General features: G+C 35.7%; 1 protein-coding gene and 1 pseudogene across 2 annotated transcripts in view; one reads left to right on the forward strand and one right to left on the reverse strand.

Annotated features, from left to right (window-relative positions):
• Positions 1–26,125, forward strand: part of ITGB1 (integrin subunit beta 1) — a 46,093-nt gene that overhangs the window by 16,051 nt on the left and 3,917 nt on the right. Inside the window, exons 2-16 of one of the 2 annotated variants that reach the window (XM_038529709.1) lie at positions 865–931; positions 3,152–3,237; positions 6,806–7,028; positions 8,492–8,662; positions 9,178–9,416; positions 11,652–11,807; positions 12,798–12,893; positions 13,640–13,729; positions 15,451–15,591; positions 15,755–15,954; positions 18,132–18,370; positions 18,592–18,814; positions 20,531–20,763; positions 22,723–22,889; positions 23,901–23,981. In XM_038529709.1, the coding sequence (XP_038385637.1) occupies positions 865–931; positions 3,152–3,237; positions 6,806–7,028; positions 8,492–8,662; positions 9,178–9,416; positions 11,652–11,807; positions 12,798–12,893; positions 13,640–13,729; positions 15,451–15,591; positions 15,755–15,954; positions 18,132–18,370; positions 18,592–18,814; positions 20,531–20,763; positions 22,723–22,889; positions 23,901–23,975 (2,406 nt within the window). In that variant the 3' untranslated portion in view covers positions 23,976–23,981. The remainder of the gene's footprint in view (positions 1–864; positions 932–3,151; positions 3,238–6,805; positions 7,029–8,491; positions 8,663–9,177; positions 9,417–11,651; positions 11,808–12,797; positions 12,894–13,639; positions 13,730–15,450; positions 15,592–15,754; positions 15,955–18,131; positions 18,371–18,591; positions 18,815–20,530; positions 20,764–22,722; positions 22,890–23,900; positions 23,982–26,125) is intronic. The other variant, XM_038529710.1, reaches the window with a different exon arrangement.
• LOC100683136 lies at positions 19,494–20,310 on the reverse strand (annotated as a pseudogene).

A 26,125-nucleotide genomic window follows, 5' to 3' on the forward strand; every position in this document is an offset into this window, starting at 1 on the left:
CTGACATCAGATTAATATTATGAAAACTGATTCCCAGAAAATAGTCCTATATCTAGGGTCCTATATGGGGGCAGGTTGGGGTAATTCTGAATAATATACAGGAGATTACTTAATTTTTCTTTAGAGATTCTGGAAGACACTCAGACCTCTGTCAGGTCTTCTTAGACTGTACTTTTTCTTTCTTTTTCTTCTTCTTTTCTTTTCTTTCTTTTTTTTTTTTTTTGGTCTAGTTTGTAGATCTAGAAATTATAGGGAATTGAACTGAATGTTTTACTAATCCCATGCGTAGAAGTTGATTTCATTAAAAAAAGGATAACTAATTATAGGAGTTCATCCTCAATTTTCAGGTCTTGTGTAGGATGTTGGTCTCAATCTGAGGAGAAATAGCATTATTGAAAAGTTGTAAGCAAGGGGGTAAGCTGTCTGAATTTAGACAAGTTCACTCAGATTGACCTAAAGAATTGAGGTAACTGAAGCATCTGGACATGGCTATGTGGCCCACTAGAGCCACAGGAGGTAATAGATTCCATGGACCAAAGATTTAACGGCTTTATGGTGTTAGTGAACTGGACACTGTTTTGAGCACTGTTAATTAAATGTTAAAATATATTTGATATGGAGAAAGGTGAGAATGGGTTCTAGGGATATGGTATATGGACATTATTTTAATGTAAGTGACAGGTGAGGAAAATGGGAAGGAGAAAAGGTGGATAAAGGGATGTAGAGAGGGATTGAAGAAGAAATGGTTTGAGAGGGATTATGTTTATAAAATCAACAGAAGATAAGGTGGGTGACTTATGCTTTATGTTTAATGTATGATCTTTTTTGTTATTAATATTTAGAAATGTATATTTTATATTTCAGATGAATTTACAACTGATTTTCTGGATTGGACTGATTGGTTCAATTTGCTGTGTGTTTGGCCAAGCAGGTAAAAAGAATTTTTTTTCTAGTTGTCTTTTCATTTCAGTGTCTTATATTACTTTTTGACCAGATTCCTGAACAAATCTAAATCACATTATGCTGTTCTTTCTGAAAGCTATGCTGCTCTTTTCTTCTCTGTCGCGGTGAAGTTTCTTACAGTGGCCTTCAGGCCCTTCATCATCCAGCTCCTCTCATTACTCCACCCACAACACTGACAGGGCAGGGTTGGCTAAGGAAATGCTGAAGTGATAGGAATACAGTACACTGCAGAAAGGTTTTTTAAGACCATAATAGAATGTTTAAGTGAGCGTAGAGAAAGCAAAGGCGTAAACTGTATTTAGAAGAAAATAAAGGGAATGTGTAAAATGTGGATTATGAACAAACCATTATTCACTAAAAAAAATGAAACCAAGAACAACTGGCTTTCTAGGAGATGTTCTTACTCTTGATCAAAAAGTCTTGCAAAATGTTGGCATTATCTAGAAAAGGAATGAAACTTAAAGCTGAAAATATATTTAATCCTCTTATAAACCATGGTGCATCCACATCTGGAATAATGGTTGTGCAGTTCTCTTTTCCAAGTATCAAATACGTTGCATAGAATAATTATTTGGTCTTAGGACAGGAAGGACTTAGTACATGGAAAAATGAGAAAAACCTTCAAAATTATTGATAAAGTTGATTACCTAAAACCAACAACAACATAAAAACCCAAAGTGTCTGGATGTCAGAACACCATCAACAAGATGAGAAATGAAACAAAGGTTTAATTTCATTAGCATGTGTTGAGATCCAGTAAAAACAGATGAACATGATAGAAGAAAAATCTGCAAAGGATATAAACAGAAAATGTACAAAAGAAATGGTCAGAAAAATATGGTAAGAATAAAACCTTAAATAACTGATAATAGAATTGACATTCTAATTTATATGTATTAAATGAGTAAAAGATTTTTTATATTAAAAAAGTACTTGGTGTTTGTTGAAGGTTTGGTGAAAATGGTATTTGTATACTGTTTATAGGATTATAAATTTGAATATTACTTCTAGATAGAAATTAGTGTATGCTGAGGATATTAAAAACATGAATACTCTCAAGGCAATATTTTCTTTTTTAACTTGTGATAAGGAAATCATCAGAGTTTTACATTGTGAGAATGGTCATCAGAATGGGTACATGTATGTCTATACATGTATTTGGAGGGTTTGTTGTTCATGTGAGCAAGTATGTATGAACTAGGCATGCATGCAATTGAAAACAATCTAAATTTGCCCAACATTAAATAGGACACATTAATATAATGAAATATTTAATCATTAAAAGCCATATTTTTAGAGAATTTGTAATGGAACACTTAGGATAAAGTATAAAAAGCAATATGCAAAATGTATGTTCTTAATTTACTTAAATAATGATATGTATATGTGTGCTTCCTTGCTATTTTTTTTTAATCTACATAGAAAAAAGACTGGAGTGAAATATGCAAAAATGTTAACAGTAGTTATCTCTTAGTGGCTTGGGTGATTTTTAGTGTGTTTTTTATGCTTTTATGTATTTTCCAAATTTTCTATTATGAATATATGTTATGTTTATAATCAGAGAAGACAAACTAGAGATAGTCCATGTTAGTGCTTACCACATGAAAGGCATGCTGATCCTTAGGTGGATTCAAAGAAATGTGAGATATACTTTGAACATAGAGGCTGAAAAATCATGGGATTGTGGACTGGATGAATACGGCATTTTCAAGTATTTAACATACTAAGTATGAAAGGGAAGTTTTTGCAGATGCTTCTGTGGGTATGGGTGTGGTAGTATTCGTTAAATGAAAAGAAATAGTATTTTATCCAGTTGTAAGAAAACTCCTGATAGTTATGACCATCCAACATGATGAGTGATCTGAAATTATGCCTTTGCAAAAAAAGGATGAACGTGTAGTATGTAGTCTTTGCTGTAGAAGACAAGAAATATAACTACCTTTTCAGGGCTCTCTTTGCCAAGGTAATCTAACAGCACCTCTTCGGGGTAGGTCTGGATCGTGTAGTAACAATAATTATGTTATGTAATATAATGTATATTTATAACATATAACATGTAACAGTATATGACATCATATGTTGTTATTCATATTTAGCATTCATGTGTGTTGCATTGTCATTGTAATCATTTTTCCTTATTTTCTGTCATGAAAATTCAAGTAAAGTTGTTCTTTGTTTCTCCTGACAGATGAAAATAGATGTTTAAAAGCAAATGCCAAATCATGTGGAGAATGTATACAGGCGGGGCCAAATTGTGGTTGGTGTACTAATTCAGTAAGTAAAATTGCTCAAGGCCTTTTTGTTTACTCTAGAGTCATTTACTGTGGCCCAATATTATATCCTTGGGAAATGTTAGATAGGAATTTTCATTTAAATCAATGTTTCTTGAATAAGTATCAACTCTAATACTATGTAATAATCTAGAGGTGTGTTATTTAATATAGTAGGCACTAGGGGATCCCTGGGTGGCTCAGCAGTTCAGTGTCTGCCTTTGGCCCAGGGCGTGATTCTGGAGTACCAGGATCGAGTCCCACGTCAGGCTCCCGGCATGGAGCCTGCTTCTCCCTCTGCCTGTGTCTGCCCCTCTTTCTCTCTCTCTCTCTCTCTCTATATATATATCTATCATGAATAAATAAATAAAATACACTGAGGGGACGCTCCACTGGGAGTCCAGTTTTTTTTTTTTTTTTTTTTTTGTAGAAAGAGACATTTAATATTTTTCTTAAAAATTCAGGATTACATTTCAACCTGCCCTCTATTGTGACCAAGGCTACGCTGCTCATCTTAGCTGGGATGCACGTGCGTCCCTTATGGAATGGCAATGAAGGGGGCCTCAGGAGCAGAGCTTGGTGACCCCGGGGCTTTGCTGGGTCATCAGAGGAGGGGAATGTGATCCAGTCCTGAAGTCCCGCAGTTTAGCCAATTTTTGGATGAGGCAAGACAGGAAGTGGAAGCAGGGCTGGGCTCTGCTGGTCAGGGCAGCTGCCTGCCTTGGTCTGAAGGGAGATGGCTACTACCACTGGCTTAGGATGGGGGAGGTGCCTGTGACCCTCCTGAGGGGTAGTCCCAGCAACCGGGGGTCTGGGAACATTCACTCATCAAAGCCTTTGTATTTGACCTTCAACAGAGCAGAGGCTGGAAGACTCCTGTGGTCCTGTTTGTGGTGCACACATGAGTGCTGTGTGCACAGCTGGTGGTGGCAGCTCGTGCCAGAGAAACGTTCTGTGTGCTTGTCTGGGTTGGGGTACCCTATGTGTGGGAACAGAGGAGGGGGTGCAGGACAGGGTGGAGGGCACCGGTGTGCAGGGCTCAGTGTCCTGCAGGAGGGAGAGACGACAGCAGCTCAAGGGCTGCTCAGGACAGGGCTGGTCTTTAGGGGAACCCTGAGAACCCCAGGATTGTCTCTCCCCAGGACAATAAAAAAAAATACAGTAGGCACTAGACCTGTGTAGCTATGGAGCCCTTGAAACATGCTCCACATTGGTCCAAATTGAGAATTGTCGTCAGCCTCAGATATATCTCAAAGTTCGAAGACTTAATGATAAGAAACCCACAAAATTAATAATGTTGAAATGGTAATATTTTGTATATGTTGTTAAAATTAATTTCCTGTTTCTTATTTTTTCTTTTAGTGTGACTACTAGATAATTTTAAAACACATGTGTAGCTCACCTTTGTGGCATGCATTATATTTATATTGAATAGCTTTCCCCAAATCTGTAGCCTCTTAATTTGACTGTTTTAGATTTTTCCCTTTCTTGGCAGAAGAGGTATAAGCTAACCTTCCTAATTGTTCTTGAGTTAAAACGAATATAGAATTGATTTGCATCCCAATAAAAGCCCATTGAGGTTAGGGTTTAAATTGTATTCACTTTTTGTCATCTGTGCACATTGCTTAACTTGATATCTTTCACAAAGCCTACTAAATGTTAAATGAATAAATAAATATGTCATTGAATGTCAGGACAGGATGTATAGGGAAGTAATCTTGAGGATATATAATTTATTCACCCAGTGAATAATATCAGAATGTCAGAGATTTACTGTTTGTTTTTACTCAGGCATCTGATCCCACACATTTCAGCTCTCTGTTTAGTAGTTGTAACTAAGCTCCCTCCTTAAGTATTAGATATTTTGTATGGTTTGACCATTTGAAAGGCAAAATCAGAAGTTTTTGTTTTGTTATTTCAAAATTTTTCTAGTGACACTTTCTGTTCTCCTAAAAATGGTATTTTGGAATTCAGTTGGAGACAGTTGAGGAAGTAGGGAGTGCTGTGAGTTTGTCTCAGGCAGAGCTTATTTACCAAACTGTTCTTTAAATAATTTAGCCTTTGATATTTGTGGCATGATTTTGGAATGTGTTTAGTGAAATTTTATTTGAGTGCTACGGTCTTAAAGTTTCCACACTAGGCTCCTGTGCTTTGGTAGTATTTTAGGTTTGATGATATATAAAATTAGTTCAGCTTTGAACTCTCTGATCCTTGGTATTCCTTTCCAGTTGCTTTTCTAAATCCATAAATGCTCATTAGTGTTATGTTTCTCTTAAAAAATAACTGATTAAAACTGTTGTGTATTCTTTGTATTTAAATATCCTACTTCTACAGCACCATGATATTTGTAAACAAAAACCATATAAAATTGAACATTAAAGTGACCAGAAAGAAAAGGCATTTCCTCATTTTCCCAATGTCAAGATTTAAAAAAAAAAAAAAAAAAAAAGGACATCTTTGGCTTGCTGTAACTACATATGAAATTTTTAGGGGTATATGTGAAATACTCAAATAAATGTCTATTATAATCATTATAATATAATCATAATCATTGGTACAATGTCATAGGTACACATTAGTGACACATACCCACACAATAATATCATTGGTTTTCCCCACTTTAGCATTTCATAAAAAACTTCTACTCAAAGATTTTACATACTTTTTGGCAACAGTGTTCTTACTTTCACTAAGATATTTCTTCAGTCATCTAATAAAATTTTTATTTCCATCTAAGTTGTTTGAGGTATAATACATTTTGAAGTCCTATCACTACTGTAAATTTTACCTCAAGCCACAATTAGCATTTATATAACATTCAGGCCTTTTTTATTTTTATATTTTTAAAACGTGCCCTATGGAAATATACTTTATGTCCTTGTTATGTGATCAGATTTTACTGTGATTATCGTTTCATATTGTCATGTAATTACTACTGTGATTATTATTTTTCAAAATGAATTCTAAAAGCTTTACTTGAGTTTTTTTTCAAATGTCCAGGAATACTTACTGTGTTAAATTTCTCAATCTCCTTTTTAAAAATTGCATCATTAATTGAGACACCTTCAGGCTAATGTAGTTTCCCTAAACATTGAGTTGTTCAGTTCAGAATACTGTGAGGAGAAGGCTATATAATATGAGGGACTTGTATACTACTTTTTAAGGGAAATTTTGGGAAAAAAACTATTTGGTATTTGCTTATATACATTATTAGTGGCCATTAAGCATACTACATATGTGATTTTCACTGAAAAAATTTCTTTGATTAGATAAACTTGAAGGTGGGGCAGTTACTAAATATTATTACTCTAAGGTCAGTCCTAAATATTATTAAAGTAATAAATTACTAGTAATGTAATAATAGTAAAGGAATTACTTTTCTAGAGAATGAGCTCATTTGTTTTTAAAGGAGAGCATATAATTTGGGTCCAGGGAGCATTTTGTTTAAAAACCAGAAGTGAAGTATGTTAGTTGTGTCACTTGATTTTTGCATTGTAGTTGCATATTTGCATTTATGACACAGAATGTTTGACCATTTTACTTCTTATCTGTATTTTGTATGTCATGTTAAGACGTTTTTACAAGAAGGAATGCCCACTTCTGCACGGTGTGATGACTTAGAAGCTTTAAAAAAGAAGGGATGCCATCCAGATGACATAGAAAATCCCAGAGGCTCCAAAGATATAAAGAAAAATAAAAATGTAACCAACCGTAGCAAAGGAACAGCAGAGAAGCTCCAGCCAGAAGATATTACTCAGATCCAACCTCAGCAGTTGGTTTTGCAATTACGATCAGGTATAGAAATCTAATTGTATGAATACCTTTGTTTTAGCTTGAGCTTTTTGAGGATTTTATGTAAGCCTCTTTTGAGTTTCCTTTGAGGGTTCATTTTCACATATGGACTGGCACTCAAATAGAAATGTGGAATATGTCAAATTTTAAAAGTTTTTTGAAGATATAACAATTTGTAACACACATATACATGAATAATAAAGGTTGCCTAATGTCCAAAGCAAATTCTGTGAAGGAGAAATTATTAGGTTTAATGGGTTTTAAAAATAAAAGCATCCATCCTGTGGTTTAATTATGTAATGTAAACACACCATTTTAACCCACATTTTTCCTTTGTATTTGTTTAATGTTGTTAAAATATTAAGCTTTTATAAGAATCTATGACAGTCCTATATTGAAAAAAGAAAACAAACCCTTTTCCCACTCTTCCCATTTTCTGTCCCTTTTTTCTCAAAAGAATGGTGCACACTCATTGTCTCCATGAGTTCCACTCTTGACCACTTTTCAGCCTGCTTCTCAACCTGTTCTGGCAAAGCTCTGCCTTCACCTTGAACCACCAAGCTGAGTGGACCCTTGTCAGGGTCCCCCTACCCCGCTTAACCTTCCTGTACCAAGTAACACCTTTGAACTCTTAGCTTCTATGGTATCACTCCTGGTTTTTCTTCTTATCTCTTAACATTGCTTTCTAGTCTCCTTTTTGTGTCTTTTTTCTTTCTTCCTCTTTGTAGCCCACTTAATTGTTAGTATTCTTCTCATGGCTTTAAAACCCTTTGTGTTGCTGTAACATAGCCTTTTCTCTTAAAGCCCCAAGCCCACTCACCCAGCTGCCTACTAGAAATCTGTATAAGGAATACTAGTTAGAATGTAGTGGTTTTTCACCCAAACCTTCCCTTTCTCCTGTATTTCCTGAGAGGATTATACCATGCCTCCTGTGTGTCTCTCCCCTTACTCCTCATGGTTTCAGATAGATCTTCTGTCTTCCTCTAGGATTTTCACAGTAGTTTTTCAACAAGTCTCTTGGTCTCTGTAATTCATTTTGAAAGCTTTTTTGCCAGGTTTTTGAAAATAGAAATCAGATGATATTCTTTATTTACATATAATTAGAGGAGAGAGTGTCTTATAACTTTAGTCTCTAAAAAATCCGGTATACCCTGTCACATGCCCTGCCTTACCCACCCCAGTCTGATTGATGCTGTTCCATCTGTTTGTTGTCCTTGGTCATAAATTGTCTCTCTTGCTCGCTCACTGTGGAGTATTGTCTTTCTCATATTGCATGCTTAGGGTTTGGCATGGTACGTGTTTGTTGAAAATGAGTACACACCCATTTATCTGGAATTCCAAGGTTTTTGTAAAAATTGTGGCAATAATACATTTCATTTTATAGTATTCTGTAATCCAATTTGGTTTCTCTCATTTGTTTTTGATTGTTGGCAACTAACTTCATTTCCTAATCTCTGTTTAATTAGGGGAGCCACAGACGTTTACATTAAAATTCAAGAGAGCTGAAGACTATCCTATTGATCTCTACTACCTTATGGACCTCTCCTACTCTATGAAAGATGATTTGGAGAATGTTAAAAGTCTTGGAACGGATCTGATGAATGAAATGAGGAGGATTACTTCAGACTTCCGAATTGGTAGGAATATTGAGAAAATTAATAATTTTCATTTGTATAAGTCCTGGAAGTTTTGATCTTCACCATGTACTTGTGAAATAAATAGGCCAGTTTTTAGCCTTTTCTTTCTGAGAGGAAGCTGACAATCCTGTCCATATCTTGTAATCTTTGTGCCTCCTTGCTCCTGTTACTTTATGCTGTCATGTTACTTCACACAGATTAAACTATGTAGATAATGAAATGTATGCTTGTTTTCATAGGGCTTTATTTATTGATTTGTTGAATTATTTTATAAACCTGTTGAGTGCTCAAATTGTTTCATTACTAATTAATATGACCACATTTATCTGCACAGCCTAATCTCCCTTCACACCAGGATTTTTCATATTATAATGATCTCTTTCCAAACTTTGTTATTTTAATATATTAACTTCTTATTTAAGATGGACTTCTATGTGGTAACATAGCTTTATTCTTTTTAATGCAAATTTGTCCATCCATCTATCCATCTCTCTATATGCATTTTTCCTTCACAGGGTTTGGTTCATTTGTGGAGAAAACTGTGATGCCTTACATTAGTACGACGCCAGCTAAGCTCAGGAACCCTTGCACCAGTGAACAGAACTGCACCAGTCCATTTAGCTACAAAAATGTGCTCAGTCTTACTGATAAAGGGGAAGTATTTAATGAACTTGTTGGGAAACAGCGCATATCTGGAAATTTGGATTCTCCAGAAGGTGGCTTTGATGCAATCATGCAAGTTGCAGTTTGTGGAGTAAGTGTGTTCATTTCTTACAATGGGACATTATTTGTGTGAATTTTAAGTATGATTTTACTGTCAGTATAGAAAAACTTACCTTTTTACCAAATCATACTTCATTGTCACAGAGGAGAACAGAATTTGATCCCTTAAATTCCCTCCAGCTACATAATTGCTTTCTAAAGCATATTTAATCATATCTCTGTTTAAACGAGGCAGCTGCTTCATTTTTACGGGATTTTGGAAGCCACAGTCCTCACCATTTGAAACAGTGGGGCAATGTAGCTATACTTTGCCTGGTGTTCTAGGTTTTTAGAAGAGGCACAGATGTTCTGACTCTGGCTTGTGCCACAGTTAGAATTGTACTTAGCCACAGTATCACTGGAAGTGTTCATAGACTTCAAATGGAACAGTGTCTCAGATGCAATTTCCCTTTGATGGACTTTCCTCATCATCTGTAAAGGATGTCTTCCCAGTGTCTTAGTGACTGAGAAAGCAGGAACTTTTTAAGTCCCACTTTGTAAGCTATATGAGAATGTACATTTTGAAAAGTCATATATTAATCATTTTAATTACAAGATTTTTAGTAGTGGCAGGCTCATCTCCATTAGAATAGTGATAGAAATTAATGGCCCATTGAGCAGCTGAAGATTTTGAGGTGACCTTTTCATGACATGACTGAAGCTAAAACTAGAGAGCCCTAAGAGGTAAATAAGGTTTGTCTTAAGTACCTACTTTTGTCTCATTTTCCCCCCTTTTTTTCCTTATAGTACCCCTGTTCCCTAAAAGACCTTCCTTGATTCCAGATGCTTCTTAGTGGTTATTTCTCAACCAGTTTTTGCTAAGGTGCTAACTATATCCAAGATAATGATGTGGTATAGCAATATGGTAGAGCAATTGAGAGAACAGCATTCAGACTGTTAGGATGCTGCTTCCCATCGCCACTGGGTCTGGAACAGTTTACTTATCCACACTAGAGAGTTGTTTCCTGTAGGAAGGGGAATAATAATATTCCCAATAGGACTGTTACGAAGTTTATTTTTTTTTTAATTTTTATTTTTTTGTTACGAAGTTTAAATATAGTAATGCATATAGAGTGCCAGTAAGCTCTCAGCAAATATAAAGTACTACATTATTGTTACTTTTGATTTCTCCCTGGGGCAGTTGTAATTTAAGGATAGTCTGCTTCTAAAGGGGAAGAAAGACTAATATTGTAAGTAGTGCCTAGCCTGCCATCCGTCTCTTACAGCCATTTATTCGTGATCCTATTAGCAGCTCAGCGTGGAGAGAATATTCTCTGGGCTGTCTCCATCTGCGCCTCAGCCTGTGGGATTAAAGCAGGCCATCGCTTCCATGGCTGCTGCTGTCTTTCCGTGCTTAACATGCTGAGAGTAACTGGTCTACCTGCTTCTCTAGATGCAATGTACTAATACTTGGAAACACTTAATTCTTACCTTCAAGGAATTTATAGTTTTATGAGGAAATATACAGATGCATTGAGTAAATTTAGGCAAATATAATTACAAATATACCATAGAAGAGGATTTTACTGCTAATTTATTATTATTTTTTAAGATTTTATTTTTTGAGTAATCTATATACCCAAAGTGGGGCTTACAGCCTCTAGATCAGGAGTCACAAGTTCTACCGAGCCAGCCAGGCACCCCTTTATTATTACTTTAAATCTTTTGTTGAATAAGGAGGAGAATAAAATAAGAGAACAAATAAACAGCACTGATGAGGTAGACTGGGAGCACTGATTTTAAAAAATATTAAAGCTCTTTTTAAAAAGAGCTGAGAGAGGGATCCCTGGGTGGCGCAGCGGTTTGGCGCCTGCCTTTGGCCCAGGGCGTGATCCTGGAGACCCGGGATCGAATCCCATATCAGGCTCCCGATGCATGGAGCCTGCTTCTCCCTCTGCCTGTGTCTCTGCCTCTCTCTCTCTCTCTCTCTGTGACTATCATAAGTAAATAAATAAAAAAATTAAAAAAAAAAAAAAAAAAAAGAGCTGAGAGAAATGGACAACTAAGCAAGACAGTTTTTTTCCTCAGGGGTGGAGGAGCCTCATGCAGTGGGCTCTGCATATGCTCTCTGCTCTGTATCAGCAGCAATATTAGCACTGTAAAAAGAGAAGCTAAGAAGAAAGTATAGAATGAGGTTAAAAGTACAATGGGAGCCTATGTGAGGATTATAGCTTTATGTACAGTGATGTGGATAGCATTTATAAATTGAAATCTTTTTCTTTTCAAGTCATTGATTGGCTGGAGGAATGTCACACGGCTGCTGGTGTTTTCCACAGACGCTGGATTTCACTTTGCTGGAGATGGCAAACTTGGTGGCATTGTTTTACCAAATGATGGACAGTGTCACCTGGAAAATGATGTGTACACAATGAGCCATTATTATGTGAGTGTTGAATTCCTTACATATTGAATGGATTCCTGTGGAATTTTGGTGTTTAATACTAAAAGTATTGTGGGTAGGGATCTCCGGGTGGCTCAGCGGTTTAGCGCCTGCTTTTAGCCCAGGGCGCGATCCTGGGGTCCTGGGATTGAGTCCCGCATCAGGCTCCTTGCATGGAGCCTGCTTCTCCCTCTACCTGTGTCTCTGTCTCTCTCTCTCTCTCTCTCTCTATGTCTATCATGAATAAATAAATAAAATCTTAAAAAAAAAAAAAAAGTATTGTGGGTGACTGGCTTACAAGTTTTACAAGGTTTGAGGGTTTGTTATTTTGGTAAGTACAACCCCTAACCTAACATGCAAGGAAGCTAGTATTGCTATGTCTGAAGATGTGTTTTGTGTTTGCTTTCTGCTGCATAGACAAGGGCCTCAGTCGGTGAAAGGAGCTGCTTGAACACTCTTATTCTGTTTCTCAGCACATCGCTGTGTTTCTTGTCTTTGCACACATCATTTGATAGCAAATTTGACATTTCTAAACAGATAATTTGTAAAGGCCTATACTCTTCATCTTATTTATATAAGATTTTTGAAAGTAGGTACTCTCCTTTTATTGAAAACAAAGACTGGCAAATTATTCAAGTTCTACAAGAAATCTAAACCTTAGTGAATTTTGGTGATTTATGATACAACCTGTAGTTACTGGCAGTTCTTTACTTTCATTTTTCTAACACTTACTATACATAGATCTTGCTTTTTAAAACCTTTTTATTGTGGAAGTTTCTATACATACAGAAGATACACACCCACATGTATATGGAAGATAGAAGATTACACACCCACATGTACACACCTCCCACCTCAGCAATTATTTGTGTTATTTCAGGCAGTTTTGTGTAAGTAATCCAGTTATATATGCAAATTATTATTTTCAAAAAGTATGGAAAAACTGGAATACATTGGAGGTAATTACTTACTAAATTTTATTTAATTTCTTAGGATTATCCTTCTATTGCTCACCTTGTCCAGAAACTAAGTGAAAATAACATTCAGACAATTTTTGCAGTTACAGAAGAATTTCAGCCCGTTTACAAGGTAAGTATGTATGTATGGGATAAAAAGAGGAACTAGTGGGCATCTGGGTGGCTCAGTGGTTGAGTGTCTGCCTTTGGCTCAGGGTATGATCCCAGAGTCCTGATATGGAGTCCTGCATTTGGCTCCCAGGAGGAAGCTTCTCCCTTTGCCTATGTCTCTGCCTCTTTCTCTGTCTCTCTCATAAATAAATGAATTAAGGGATCCCTGGGTGGCTCAGCGGTTTGGTGCCTGCCTTTGGCCCAGGGTGCAATCCTGGAGTCCCGGGATCGAGTCCCACGTTGGGCTCCTGGCATGGAGCCTGCTTCTCCTTCCTCCTGTATCTCTGCCTCTCTCTCTCTCTCTCTCTCTCTCTCTCGGTCTATCATAAATAAGTAAATAAATCTTTAAAAATAAATAAATAAATAAATAAATAAATAAATAAATAAATAAATAAATAAATAAATAAATAAATAAAACCAGCTTCTAGACCCTTCATGTCTAGTCTTTAGGCAAAATCATATGTCTGAATTGAAATATAGGAAAGTGTTAGTAACCAGACTGACTGGATTTTACAGTAGTGGTTTATATTAATTTTTAATCACAAATAAAACTAGTTTTATTATATTTGACTCCTTAAGTTATTTAGGAAATGGCTAGGATGCTCATACTTAAGTTTGTGTGTTTTTTTTTTTTTTTCATGCTCAGTAAATGCTAATTGGTTGAATCAATAATATTTGTACCTTACATGTTTTATATTTTAATTTCAGGAACTGAAAAATTTGATCCCTAAGTCAGCAGTAGGAACATTATCTGCAAATTCTAGCAACGTAATTCAGTTGATTATTGATGCCTACAACGTAAGTATATTCTAAATAAGATCTCTTTTAGACAATACCCTCTTGAGAATAATTTACCAAAGAAAGTAAAACTCCTTTCATTTACAATTTAGTAAGCTCAGAGGACAAAGTAAAGGAACATTTTACGTATCTGGAAGAAAACATTTTATATTCTATAAAAACCAAATTATTTATAATCTGAGCAGAGCAAAAATACGATAATTGGGGTGGGGAAGGTTTCTAAATGTCTTGTTTGATGTCATTAAAAAGGTTTTCTTGTTGGAAAACAATTCACTTGTTTGAGGATATAAACAATAACTTATAACAATATGTAAGGTATATACTGGATATATACAAGGATATAAACAATAACTTATAAACATAACTTATATTTAAATGTATAAGATTACCTCAATCTGCCCACCGCATTATTTTTTATAGATTCATCTTTTTTGCTGAATTATTCTGGAAAAGCTTTTTTGTCAAGTCTTTTCTTGTTATGTATTCAGAGATATAGTTTTCTATTCTCAAGAGATACACATGCCATAAAATACGTACATATGTAAATATATTTGACTTACCTGTTTTAAAAAGATGTGTAAAATTTTTTTCCCCCACACATGGAAGGAAGTTGAGTTGTCTAGAGCTCTAATTCTGAGTATGTTTAGTGATGCTTGTTAAGCATTGGTGAATAACCATTTTAAGTAGTCAGAAGACATCGGTAACCATTGTGTGTCTACCCCTCACCCTTTTGACAGGTTGAATTTTAGATAATTTTTACCTCATGCCCGGGTTTCCCAAAATGTTTCGGAAAAACCCTACTCACAGAGACAGAGAGGTTGTTTTTTTTTTCTTTTTTTCTTTTTAAAAGATTTTATTTATTTATTCATGAGAGACACACACAGAGAGAGGCAGAGACATAGGCAGAGAGAGAAGCAGGCTCCATGAAGGGAGCCCGATGTGGGACTCGATCCCGGGATTCCAGAATCACGCCCGGGCCAAAGGCAGGCGCTCAACCGCTGAGCAACCCAGGCGTTCCGAGAGGTTTTTTATTACAAAGATTTTTAAGACTCCAGTTGTTCTCTGTCTTCCCTATAGTTGTTCTCTATCTTAATAGAGTATTGCATATTTTCCTAACTCGCATGTAGATATGTGACTAAGAGACAGCTTGCTGCTGACCCTTCTCCATTTTTCCTGAGTGATCTGATAATTCTAAAAAAACACACTGGTTTGAGTCATTCATACTCAGGGTTTTGGGTTTGTTTGTGTTTTGTTTTTGTTTTTTGTTCTGTTTTTGTTTTTGTTTTTGTTTTTGTTTTTTGGCCCAGTCTGTAATGGCTCCTAAGCAGATTTGTTCCCAGACTATATAGTCAGTTGTTTATCTCTAGTCGGCTGGAAGTGGTAGGGCCAGAGGAGAGCCATATTGCCAATGGGGACAGAAAATGTTCTGAGTTCTTAGGGCTCCTCATATTAATATTAGGCCTCTTTTGCACCGTATGATCATCAGTAATTAAAGCACAAATACTCCTACTTTTTAATCATGTACATTATTTTAAAGAATTTAATTCGAGCCTGTTTCTCTGGGTTCTGAGTTTCTTAGTCACCTAGCATTTGGCTCCAAACCTTTTATTTGAATGATACTGTTTTCTTAATAGTTCATTTTGCCCTTTGGTTTTATGTATTCAGTGTACTTTATAGTAGCATTTGGTTTCTTTCCTGTGTGTGATTAGTCTTTATTTTAGTCCCTTTCCTCAGAAGTCATTTTGGAAAACAGCAAACTGCCAGAAGGAGTTACAATAAATTACAAATCTTACTGTAAGAATGGGGTGAATGGAACAGGGGAAAATGGAAGAAAATGTTCCAATATTTCCATTGGAGATGAGGTATGTTGTATCAGCATTTTCTGAAGAAAAGAAAAATTATCTGTTTATAAGCAAATCTGGTTTGTAATTTAAGCAACAGTAAAAAGTGAGTAGCTTTTTGAAAGACTTTTTAGCAGATATAAATTGCTTAGTTGTTAATTTAATTGTCTTTTTTTCCTTCAAGGTTCAATTTGAAATCAGTATAACTTCAAATAAATGTCCAAATAAGAATTCTGAAACCATTAAAATTAAGCCTTTGGGCTTTACTGAAGAAGTAGAAGTTATTCTTCAGTTCATCTGTGAATGTGAATGCCAGAGTGAAGGAATCCCTAGTAGTCCAAAATGTCATGAAGGAAATGGGACGTTTGAGTGTGGAGCTTGCAGGTGAGCAGAGGTTGTTGGAGAATGAGCGAGAGGTGTACTGGATTTATAAAGTTATGAGCAGGCTCTTTTGAGATGTCCAGAAAAACATCTATTTAGAATGAGTTAAACTCTTTGTTCCAACCACTGTTGCTCACCATGAGATCAATTTGATGATCTTGTGCATGATACTTTTTTTCGTAAGAAGATGCTCTTTGAAATAAAAGCTTTTATAGCTATCTATGACATATATGTAACAAATTGTTGAGTTTTTCCCTCATAAAATAACAACCTGAATTTTCTATAGCTAAATGAGCTTATGTAAAATACGTTTACAGAGAAGTGTTTTAAGAAACTATATCAAACTTATAGTGGTGGTTTTATCTGGGAAATGGCACTAGGATGCCGGAACACCTTGTGCATGTACTTCTGCACTGTTGGAATAAGTTTTAAAAACAAGTGTATTGCGTCCCCGAGGTGGCTCAGCAGTTGAGCGTCTGCCTTTGGCTCAGGGCATGATCCCCGAGTCCAGGGATCGAATCCCACATCAGGCTTCTTGCATGGGGCCTGCTTCTCCCTCTGCCTGTGTCTCTGCCTCTCTTTCTCTGTCTCTCATGAATAAATAAATAAATTAAATCTTAAAAAAAAAAAACCAAGTGTACAAATGTACTTTGTGAGATTAAAAAGAAAACACTTCCCTGAATGTAGAATCTATTACTAACAAAATTGTAATCAAATGATTTTACATGTTTTTTACACTGTGGTGGTTATCTCTTAATTAAAAATTAAAATTGAATATACTCAATACAGCTTTCTCCTCAAAAGATAGGAAGGGGAGAGTATTTTGATCCAAACATCAGCCCCAAATGACAAGGTTTTGAAGGGTTTTTAATCCTGAGAAAAGTAAATGGCTGGATTTCACCATTAGTTACTAATTGTCTATTCTGAATAATGATTTAAATACTATATTTTACTTTTATATGTTGTACCTATCCCGATTGAGTCATGTAGATCCGTTTTTAGTAAGATTCATTACCTAAAAAGATTTAAAAATATTTTGTCTTTCTGGGGCACTGGGGTGGCTCATTTGATTAAGTGGCCAACTCTTGATTCATGATCTTAGAGTCCTGGGATTGAGCCTGGTTTTGGACTCCTGTTCAGTGGGGAGTCTGCTTAACGATTTTTTCTTTCCCTTCCTCTCCTGTGCCCTTCCCCTTAATTGCATGTGTGAGCACATGCTTGCACTCTGTCTAAAATAAATAAATAAATCTTTAAAAAAGAATATTTTGCCTTCCTTTACATATTCACCAGATACAGAATTAGTGTATTGCCAGTGTCTATAAGCCTTGGGTGTTCTAGAAATACAGTGTGTTTGAAAAGTCTGGACCTATAGGATATACCTATTTTTAAATAATATATTTTTAAGTGATATGCTCAATATGTTTTTCTTCAATTTCCATGTACTTTTTGGTGTTTATTGTACTTTTTTAGATTAACAATTGGACCTTTGCTTTAAATTTAGAGATACTTCACATATAATACCAAATGTAATAGCATGTCATTTGAGAACAGAACATATGTAGTCTTTTAAAGTAAGTTGATCCTATATTTCCAAATGTTTTATTTACCTGTTCACCGCTAGATGATATTTTCATCTTGATCAAAATGATTATTTTCTGTCTCCCTTTCTGATATTTCCTTTCACTATTATTTATATTCCCCAAATGAATGAGAATATACACTGTTTGTCCTTCTCCGATTGACTTAAAGACTCCTAGCTCTGGGAAACGAACTAGGGGTGGTGGAAGGGGAGGAGGGCAGGGGGTGGGGGTGAGTGGGTGACGGGCACTGAGGGGGACACTTGACAGGATGAGCACTGGGTGTTATTCTGTATGTTGGTAAATTGAACTCCAATAAAAAATTAATTTATTAAAAAAATGATTATTTTCCTGAAGAAATATTTTTCTCCCTAGGCCCTTGCATATATTCCATATGAACTTGACTAATGCCTGCACATGTGTGCACTTATGAACCCTTTTGTACCTGTCTGTGATGTGTGGTGGGAGCACTCGCATGTAATAGAATTGTATTTTGAAGATTTTGTTTATAGTCTAATTTCTTCTCCCAGTCTTTCTCGCAATATGACATTATTTTCAATTATTTTTATTTTATGTGATTGAAATTTTGGATTCTTTTTTTAGGTGCAACGAGGGACGTGTTGGTAGACATTGTGAATGTAGCACAGATGAAGTTAACAGTGAAGATATGGATGCTTACTGCAGGAAAGAAAACAGTTCAGAAATCTGTAGTAACAATGGAGAGTGTGTCTGTGGACAATGTGTTTGTAGGAAGAGGGATAATACAAATGAAATTTATTCTGGCAAATTTTGCGAGTGTGATAATTTCAACTGCGATAGGTCCAATGGCTTAATTTGTGGAGGTGAGAAAGGGGTCTTAAAATGGTTATGAAAAGTGATCCCATCTTGTACAATAAAAAACATTCAGAGTTTGCTTGGTGAATAAGTAGGATAAGGGCAGCATTGAGGGGTCAGTCCATCCTTCACTACATATCCTTCCCCATTACTACTTGTTGCTTTTAAAGTCAGTGCCATGGTTGTATATTTTTACCATTGTAATGAGAAGTGATATTTTTAATTCCAGGAAATGGTGTTTGCAAGTGTCGTGTGTGCGAGTGCAACCCCAACTACACTGGCAGTGCCTGTGACTGTTCTCTGGACACGACTTCATGCCTGGCCACGAACGGGCAGATCTGCAATGGCAGGGGCGTCTGTGAGTGTGGTGCCTGTAAGTGTACAGACCCCAAGTTTCAAGGGCCAACCTGTGAGATGTGTCAGACCTGCCTTGGTGTCTGTGCTGAACACAAGTAAGTATTACCTAGTTGCTTGAAAGAGTTGATATTAGTTGTCTGTTGACCTATGTACTGTTATCACTAGAACCAGAACAGTACTGATGTTAGGTCACACTGGAAATAAGGTATGTGACCCACGGTAGCCCACTCTGAGCTTAAAGATCCTTTCTCAGTCACTAGCGTTTGTCATACAATACTTGTGTGTCATATGAGAGTAGTTGATGCCATCATTTTGGTCTGAATTGGCTATGTAATTGAATCCCATAGGGTAACCTTTGTGAAATTAGTATTACCAGTTTCATTATGATCTCTTGACTAAACTAAGCAAAATGATGGTTTGCCTTTTGAAGAAGTGTTATTGTACAAATAACACAATGCTTATATCATTTTGGTTTTGTATTATATATTTATAGTGTCTGATAAGGCTAGTTTTATTTATGACTTTTTATTTTTATTCATTTTTTATTTTATTTTTTTACAAGCAATCATCTGATTTATAGAAAGATGCAACAATACTTAAAATGATACAAAATACTGATTTCAAAACATCAAAAAATGAGTATATTTAACCATACTCAGCTCGTAACAGAGCAAATGGGTAAGAAGAATAATTCATACTATAGCATATTGCTAATATGAACTGTCAACAGAAAAAGTTGGTATAAGAATGCAGAAAAACTCTATCTTTTAAGAATTAGAACTGAGGGGCTCCGTAATCATCTAGCATCCGCTCAATGTTGTACCTATGGTTAGAAATGTACATTATGGGAACTCCAGGAATCTTCCGGATCCTTCGTTTAAGGTCCCGGTCAACTGTGGCCACAATTTAACACTTGTGCTGAGTTACTGTCTGTACTAAGCAGTCATCTGCATAGGTTCCTTTGTGTGTGCATGGCAATCATTCGAATCTTAGATCCTTGGCAATCCTTAGAGCCACTCGATACTTTTGCCCCAGTTTTTCAATTTCAGCCATTACACAGTCAGTTATACAAGGGATACACTTGGCATACAGACAGTCCATCACTGACTGTACTAAGTCAAGTTTGGCTTTAATAGAAAAGTTGACAGGGATCCCTGGGTGGCGCAGCGGTTTAGCGCCTGCCTTTGGCCCCAGGGCGCGATCCTGGAGACCTGGGATAGAATCACATGTCGGGCTCCCCGTGCATGGAGCCTGCTTCTCCCTCTGCCTATGTCTCTGCCTCTCTCTCTCTCTCTCTCTCTCTCTCTCTGTGACTATCATAAATAAATAAAAATTTAAAAAAAAAAGAAAAAAAAGAAAAGTTGACAAAGTTGGTATCAACCAGGATGTGGTAAGGTGGGCCCAGCTGTGTGTTATATTGGAAGAATAAGCAGGAAGCATGTTGGGGGACTTCTCTTTCCTTGAGTACACTGGGAACTTTCTTTTCTTTCTTTTTAGGTTTTAATCTATCCTTCTCTTTAAGCCTCTGATCTCGGAGACTAAGCATTCGCTTCATGGTCGCATACTTTCTTGTCTTCTTTTGCTTCCCCATGTTCATGCCGCACTCTGTTTCTTCTATTTATGACTTTTTAATTTCTCTTTTTGGATTTTAATTTGAACTGTACTATGTAACTTCACTTGGAAAACTAGTGTCTTTATATTTAGTTTTCCCATCTAGAAGTGTCATATGCCTCTCCATTTACTCCCATGAAATAATCCTTAAGCAAATATTTATTTTAAATAAGTTTTTAATGCAATTTGTGTTTTCACAGAGAATGTGTTCAGTGCAGAGCCTTCAATAAAGGAGAAAAGAAAGACACTTGCGCACAGGAATGTTCACATTTCAACATTACCAAGGTTGAAAATCGGGACAAATTACCACAACCAGGCCAGGTTGATCCCCTATCCCATTGTAAAGAGAAGGATGTTGACGACTGCTGGTTCTATTTCACATATTCAGTGAATGGGAATAATGAGGCCATTGTTCATGTTGTAGAGACACCAGGTAAAAGTCTGATCATTTCAAAATTCTTTCCATTTTCTTTTCTACTGCTACTTAGGCCTCTTGGCAGTTTCCCTAGCACCCAGTAACACTTCCAGCTGGATTATTTTAAATTCAAGTTAGGGCACTTTTAATCTCAAAAATAGTATTGTTAACGATATAAAAGAAGAAGGAAAAAACAAGTCTTAAGTGTTATGAATGGAGAGTTTGAAGACTAAATGTATGAATCCACATAAAATACTCAGCATACTGCCTGACATTTATTTAACCAGGACAGGAATTCACTAGGACTTGGCTCATTATTGATGATGCTTGAATTTGAGCTTGATTTAGGCTTGAGTGCTACTGGGAAAGATAATTTTAAAGAATATTATAAAGCATGAATTTGTTTAGCTTCTCAGAAGAGGAAACATTTTTTATTTTGATTTTTGTAGGCACTTTTTGTTATATTCTTTGAAATTTCCTACATTTCTGTACAGGTTGTTGTAGGAATGTAAGTGTTAATTTCTTTTGGATATATGGTAGAAATGCATTTGAGGGCATATGGTAAGCATATGTTTAACCCTATAAGAAATAGCCAAACTGTTTTTTTCTTGAAGTCTCTGTATTTTGCATTTACAGATACATGTTTACCAATTTATGCTTCCTTATCTTTTCATCTTTTTAACATTGTTTTTGAAAGACCAGAAGCTTTAATTTTGATGAACTACAATTTACCGTCTTTCTTTTATGGATCTTGCTTTTACTGTTCTATCTAGCACTCCATGCCTAACTCAGGTTCATAACGATTTTTCTTGTATTTTCTTTTTTTTTTTTTTTAATTTAAATTGGACACTTGGCCAGTTCAGTCAGTAAAGCATGAGTCTTTTATTTTTTTAAATATTTTATTTATTTATTCATGTGAGAGAGAGAGAATGAGAGAGAGAGAGAGAGACACAGGCAGAGGGAGAAGCAGGCTCCATGCACGGAGCCCGACGCGGGACCCGATCCTGGGTCTCCAGGATCACACCCTGGGCCAAAGGCGGCACTAAACCGCTGAGCCACTGGGGCTGCCCTCTCCTGTGTTTTCTTTAGAAGTTTAATAGTTTCTGGTTTTTCCATTTAGGCCTGTAACCCATTTTGAGTTAATTTTAGTATATGGAGTGAGATTCAGTTCTTATATATGGATGTGTAGTAGTTCTAGCACTTTGTTGGAAAGACTGATTCTTCTCTACCTTTGAAAAATCAAATGATCTTATGTATGTTGGTCTAATTCTTTATTATGTTCCATTTATCTGTGCATCTGACCTTTAGCCAATATACCACACTGTGTCAATTACTGTTGTTTTATAGCTAGTCTTGAAATCTGGTAATGTGAGATGTCCAATTTTGTTCTTTTCCAAAGTGTTTTTGAAATACTTTCCTAGTTCTCTGCCTTCTTTGTACATTGTAGAATTAACTTGCTGATACCTATAAAAATCCTGCCAGGATTTTGATTGGGATTGCATTAAGTTTATTTAATCAAATTGGGGGAGAATTGACATCTTAACATTACTGAGTCTTTCCATCCATGAATATGGAATACTTCTCCATTTATGCAGGTCTTGGATTTCTTACATCAGTGCTTAGTAATTTTTCACATGCAAATGGTGCACATATTTTGTTGGATGTATACATAAGTATTTCATGATTTTCAGTGCTGTTACAGAAGATACTATTTTCTAAATTTCCATTTCCAATATGTAGAAATAAACTTTCATATACTATATAGAAATACATATGATTTTTGTTTATTGGGCACGTATCCTCTGGCTTTATAAGGTCTTTGTTAATTCTAGTATCTTTTTTATAGATTCTTTGGAATTCTTTACATTTACTTATCTTGAGCTTTTATTCCTCTGTGTTTTTGTTGAGACACTAGCCAGGTCTTTGTAGTTTTAGCCCTACTTTGCATATATCAATCCCTTCCTTTTTACTTTACAGAGTGCCCCACTGGACCAGACATCATTCCAATTGTAGCTGGTGTGGTTGCTGGAATTGTTCTTATTGGGCTTGCGTTGCTGCTGATTTGGAAGCTTTTAATGATAATTCATGACAGAAGGGAATTTGCCAAATTTGAAAAGGAAAAAATGAATGCCAAATGGGACACGGTAAGTTGCAGAACATCTAAAAAGTAGGGCAGTTCACAAAGTAAATGTAACACTTCTAAGGCTTGTCTGTTAACGCTGAAACTGATTATTAAAGTCTTCTTTGAGTATTTTATTTCCCCAAAAGTTCATCACTCAGAGAACTTGGTATTTGGTGAAAAACAGAAAACCTCTTAAATATATCCCATCAAACCAGAACATTGTAAGGAAGTATCTTCTGGATACTGTGGTCAGTGTTTTTATTTCCTGATTTTGATCTTAAATCTGCTCTTCAGCCTTTTCATCTCATGTAAAATAGAATTCTAGATAATATCTATGTGGCACGATATTCAGTGGAAAGCATTCTCTCTCTCTCTCTCTCTCTCTCTCTCTCATTCTCTGTCTCTCTTATTTTTCTCTTCTTCCCAACAAAGAACCTTGATCAAGAGCAGCCAGACTCAAAAGGCTGCGTATTATATGATTCCATTTATATGAGATCCTGGAAAAGGCAAAAACTCTAGAGGCAGAACTAAGTCCATGGTTTCCAGAGGCTGGAGTGGGGGGGGAGAGGGCATGAGGGATCTTCTTGGGATGATCTTGATTGTGGGTATGTATGTACAACTCTATACATAAAAGGAATATATTTAACTCTGCAAATTATAACTCAATAAAACTTTGTAAAAAATTTTTAAAAGCTGAAAGTGGGTGAAATGTGCTAGCATATAATGTGGTTTGAAATATGAAGTCTGAGGGTAGGGTGGCCAAACCTTGGCCTTCATATATTTATCTTTTGACAAAGAAGGCAGTCTTCGGTAATTTTAAAGTATAATGAATTTTAGTCATTTGCATTTACTACAGTTTGGGTTGGGGCTTTTTTGTTGTTGTTGTTAAATGCTATATAGAAGTGTAAAAGTAAAATCTATGAAAAAAAAAAGTAAAATCTATGAAATAGGGAAAATTCTCTTATAGTGTTTAACAATATACATGTCAGTGTTTTTCTGATGAAATCATTAGAAACTATTTCTTTTACTTTAGCAAGAAAATCCGATTTACAAGAGTCCTATTAATAATTTCAAGAATCCAAACTATGGACGTAAAGCTGGTCTCTAAGTTGCCGTTCGTATTTTCTTTCTTTTTCTGTCTTTGCATGTGAACTTTTATCCTTTTTTTTACTGCACTGTGTGTCCTTTATCACAACTGCTGTTTTGTTTTGTTTTTTTTTTTAAAGTCTGGCTTTATTTATATGGCTATATTGTGGGGGTTTTTTGGTGTGTGTTAATTTAGAGTTAGCTTTTCAAAGGGCTTTCAAAGGAGCCTTATGGTACAGAAGCAGCAGCTGGGTAACAGTAAGAAGAGAATGTGCTTTGTGGCCTGCCAGACCTCTGGTCAGAACTCAGCACTTCAACAGCATCGAGCCACTTGGCTGTTGGGAGCTTGGTTGTCACGCCTTTAACAGGGAGCCATTAATAACATCTGTTGTGTGGGTGTGGATATCTGGCTAATGAACTGCAGTATGTGATATCAGCTTGTCAACTTACCATCCTCACTACAGTCCTGTGCTTTAGATGACATTATCCTTACTTACAAATCACCATATGTAGATTTTAGGGTGAAACAATGAAAAGTAAAAGTGAAATCTAAATTGCAAAATAGAAAAAAAATGTAACCTGGTGAAACATTTGTATGCTATACAACTCCAATGTCATTGTTACTGATTTTAGAACTATTTGAAGATACTTTAGTTCTTGATGTAAGTTGAAATTCTATATATTTTCTTGTTATTGAATGATTCTGATATTCAACTTAAACATTGAACTTTTTTTAAAAAACAACAACAAAGACTTTAAAGAGAAAGTCCTATTTATAGTTTTAAATAAAAATTTAGTTGAAAATTTCAGAGTTGTGGTAAGGCTTGCTTATCCTACTCAGTAAATTATGGTAAGCTCTTCTGGTGAATATACATTTTACCTGAATGACAAATTTATTATTTTTTCTTTTATTAGGAGTGGACAGGATTTCCTTATATCTGATTTTTCATGAAATGATGCTAGCATATTTTAATGTAATCATGTAAATCCCTTAAACTGATTTAAAAGGTTATGATAAGAACAGATTCTCCTGGCTGGTGGTCCAGAATTTCTCTTTCTTCTCCCAAGGATTTTTTTTTTTTTTTAATTTCACATATTAGAAAACTGAGGCACAGAAGGGTTGGATAACTTGACCAGGTTCACCCATGGTTAGTCAGTGGAAGAGCTCAGATTCAGACCCAGGCACAGTGGGCTCCAGGGTTCATATTCTTACCCACAGCACTGTATTGGCAGCAGTCACAGATCTTCAGGAGACTCTGTTACCTGTTAAGTAGAGATAGATCATTCTCTTATGGAGAATTACCCCTTTGTGACATTTGAGTGACATAACTGTATTGGACAAACATTTGTAATGGACATACCACTTTATGACATAGAAACCAGCACTGTGGTTTTGCCTATTTACCAAGAGTGTACTTAAAATACAGGTATGTTTAATATTTTTAAAAGGTAGGAAGGCCCAATAACATTAGAAACCATTACTTGTCTTTTTTTTCTTTTATTTTTAAGCAGATTTTAAGACTTTTCCAATGGCAAAATTAGATTTGCTGGCAGAAGATTACAGTCATAGTTGTATATGGGCAGCCTGGTACATTTTTGTATTAGTCCAGACTCTATGTGTTCTTCTCTTACCTGATCCTTTCCACAGACTATTTTTAGAAGGAAGCTGATTTGCTAGATTTTTTTTTCTTTCCTTTTTCCTTTTTTTTTTTTTTTTTTTTGGTAGGTCAAAAACAGTCAAATATTGACAATGCATATGGTTATTTCTCAAGTAAGATAAATTTCCATGTATCCTATTGAAAGATGTAATTTCTGTCTTTACTACACATTAAATTGTACTTTGCAAGAAATTATCAATAAATAATAGTGAAACAATTAAGTTTCACTAAAATGTTACTTTTTCAGCCAAAATAGGCATTTTGGATAACTTGAGAAGTTTGTTTAAAAGTTTATTGGTGAAGTTTATTGATGAGTTCATTGGTGAAATCCAGGCAAATTAATGGCTACAGGTTATTCTGAGATGTTTTCTTATGAAAAATTAAAGTAGAAATAAACAATAGAAATTAAGGAATGAGCATCAAGAAATGAAAATGAATTATGACTCATGAAACAGTTTTCTGATATGGGATCAGGGTTTACCAATCAGTGAATTATGCTATTAACATATTTCAG

Source organism: Canis lupus, chromosome 2 (genome assembly GCF_011100685.1).
Source record: "Canis lupus familiaris isolate Mischka breed German Shepherd chromosome 2, alternate assembly UU_Cfam_GSD_1.0, whole genome shotgun sequence".
Classification (NCBI taxonomy): Eukaryota; Metazoa; Chordata; class Mammalia; order Carnivora; family Canidae; genus Canis; species Canis lupus.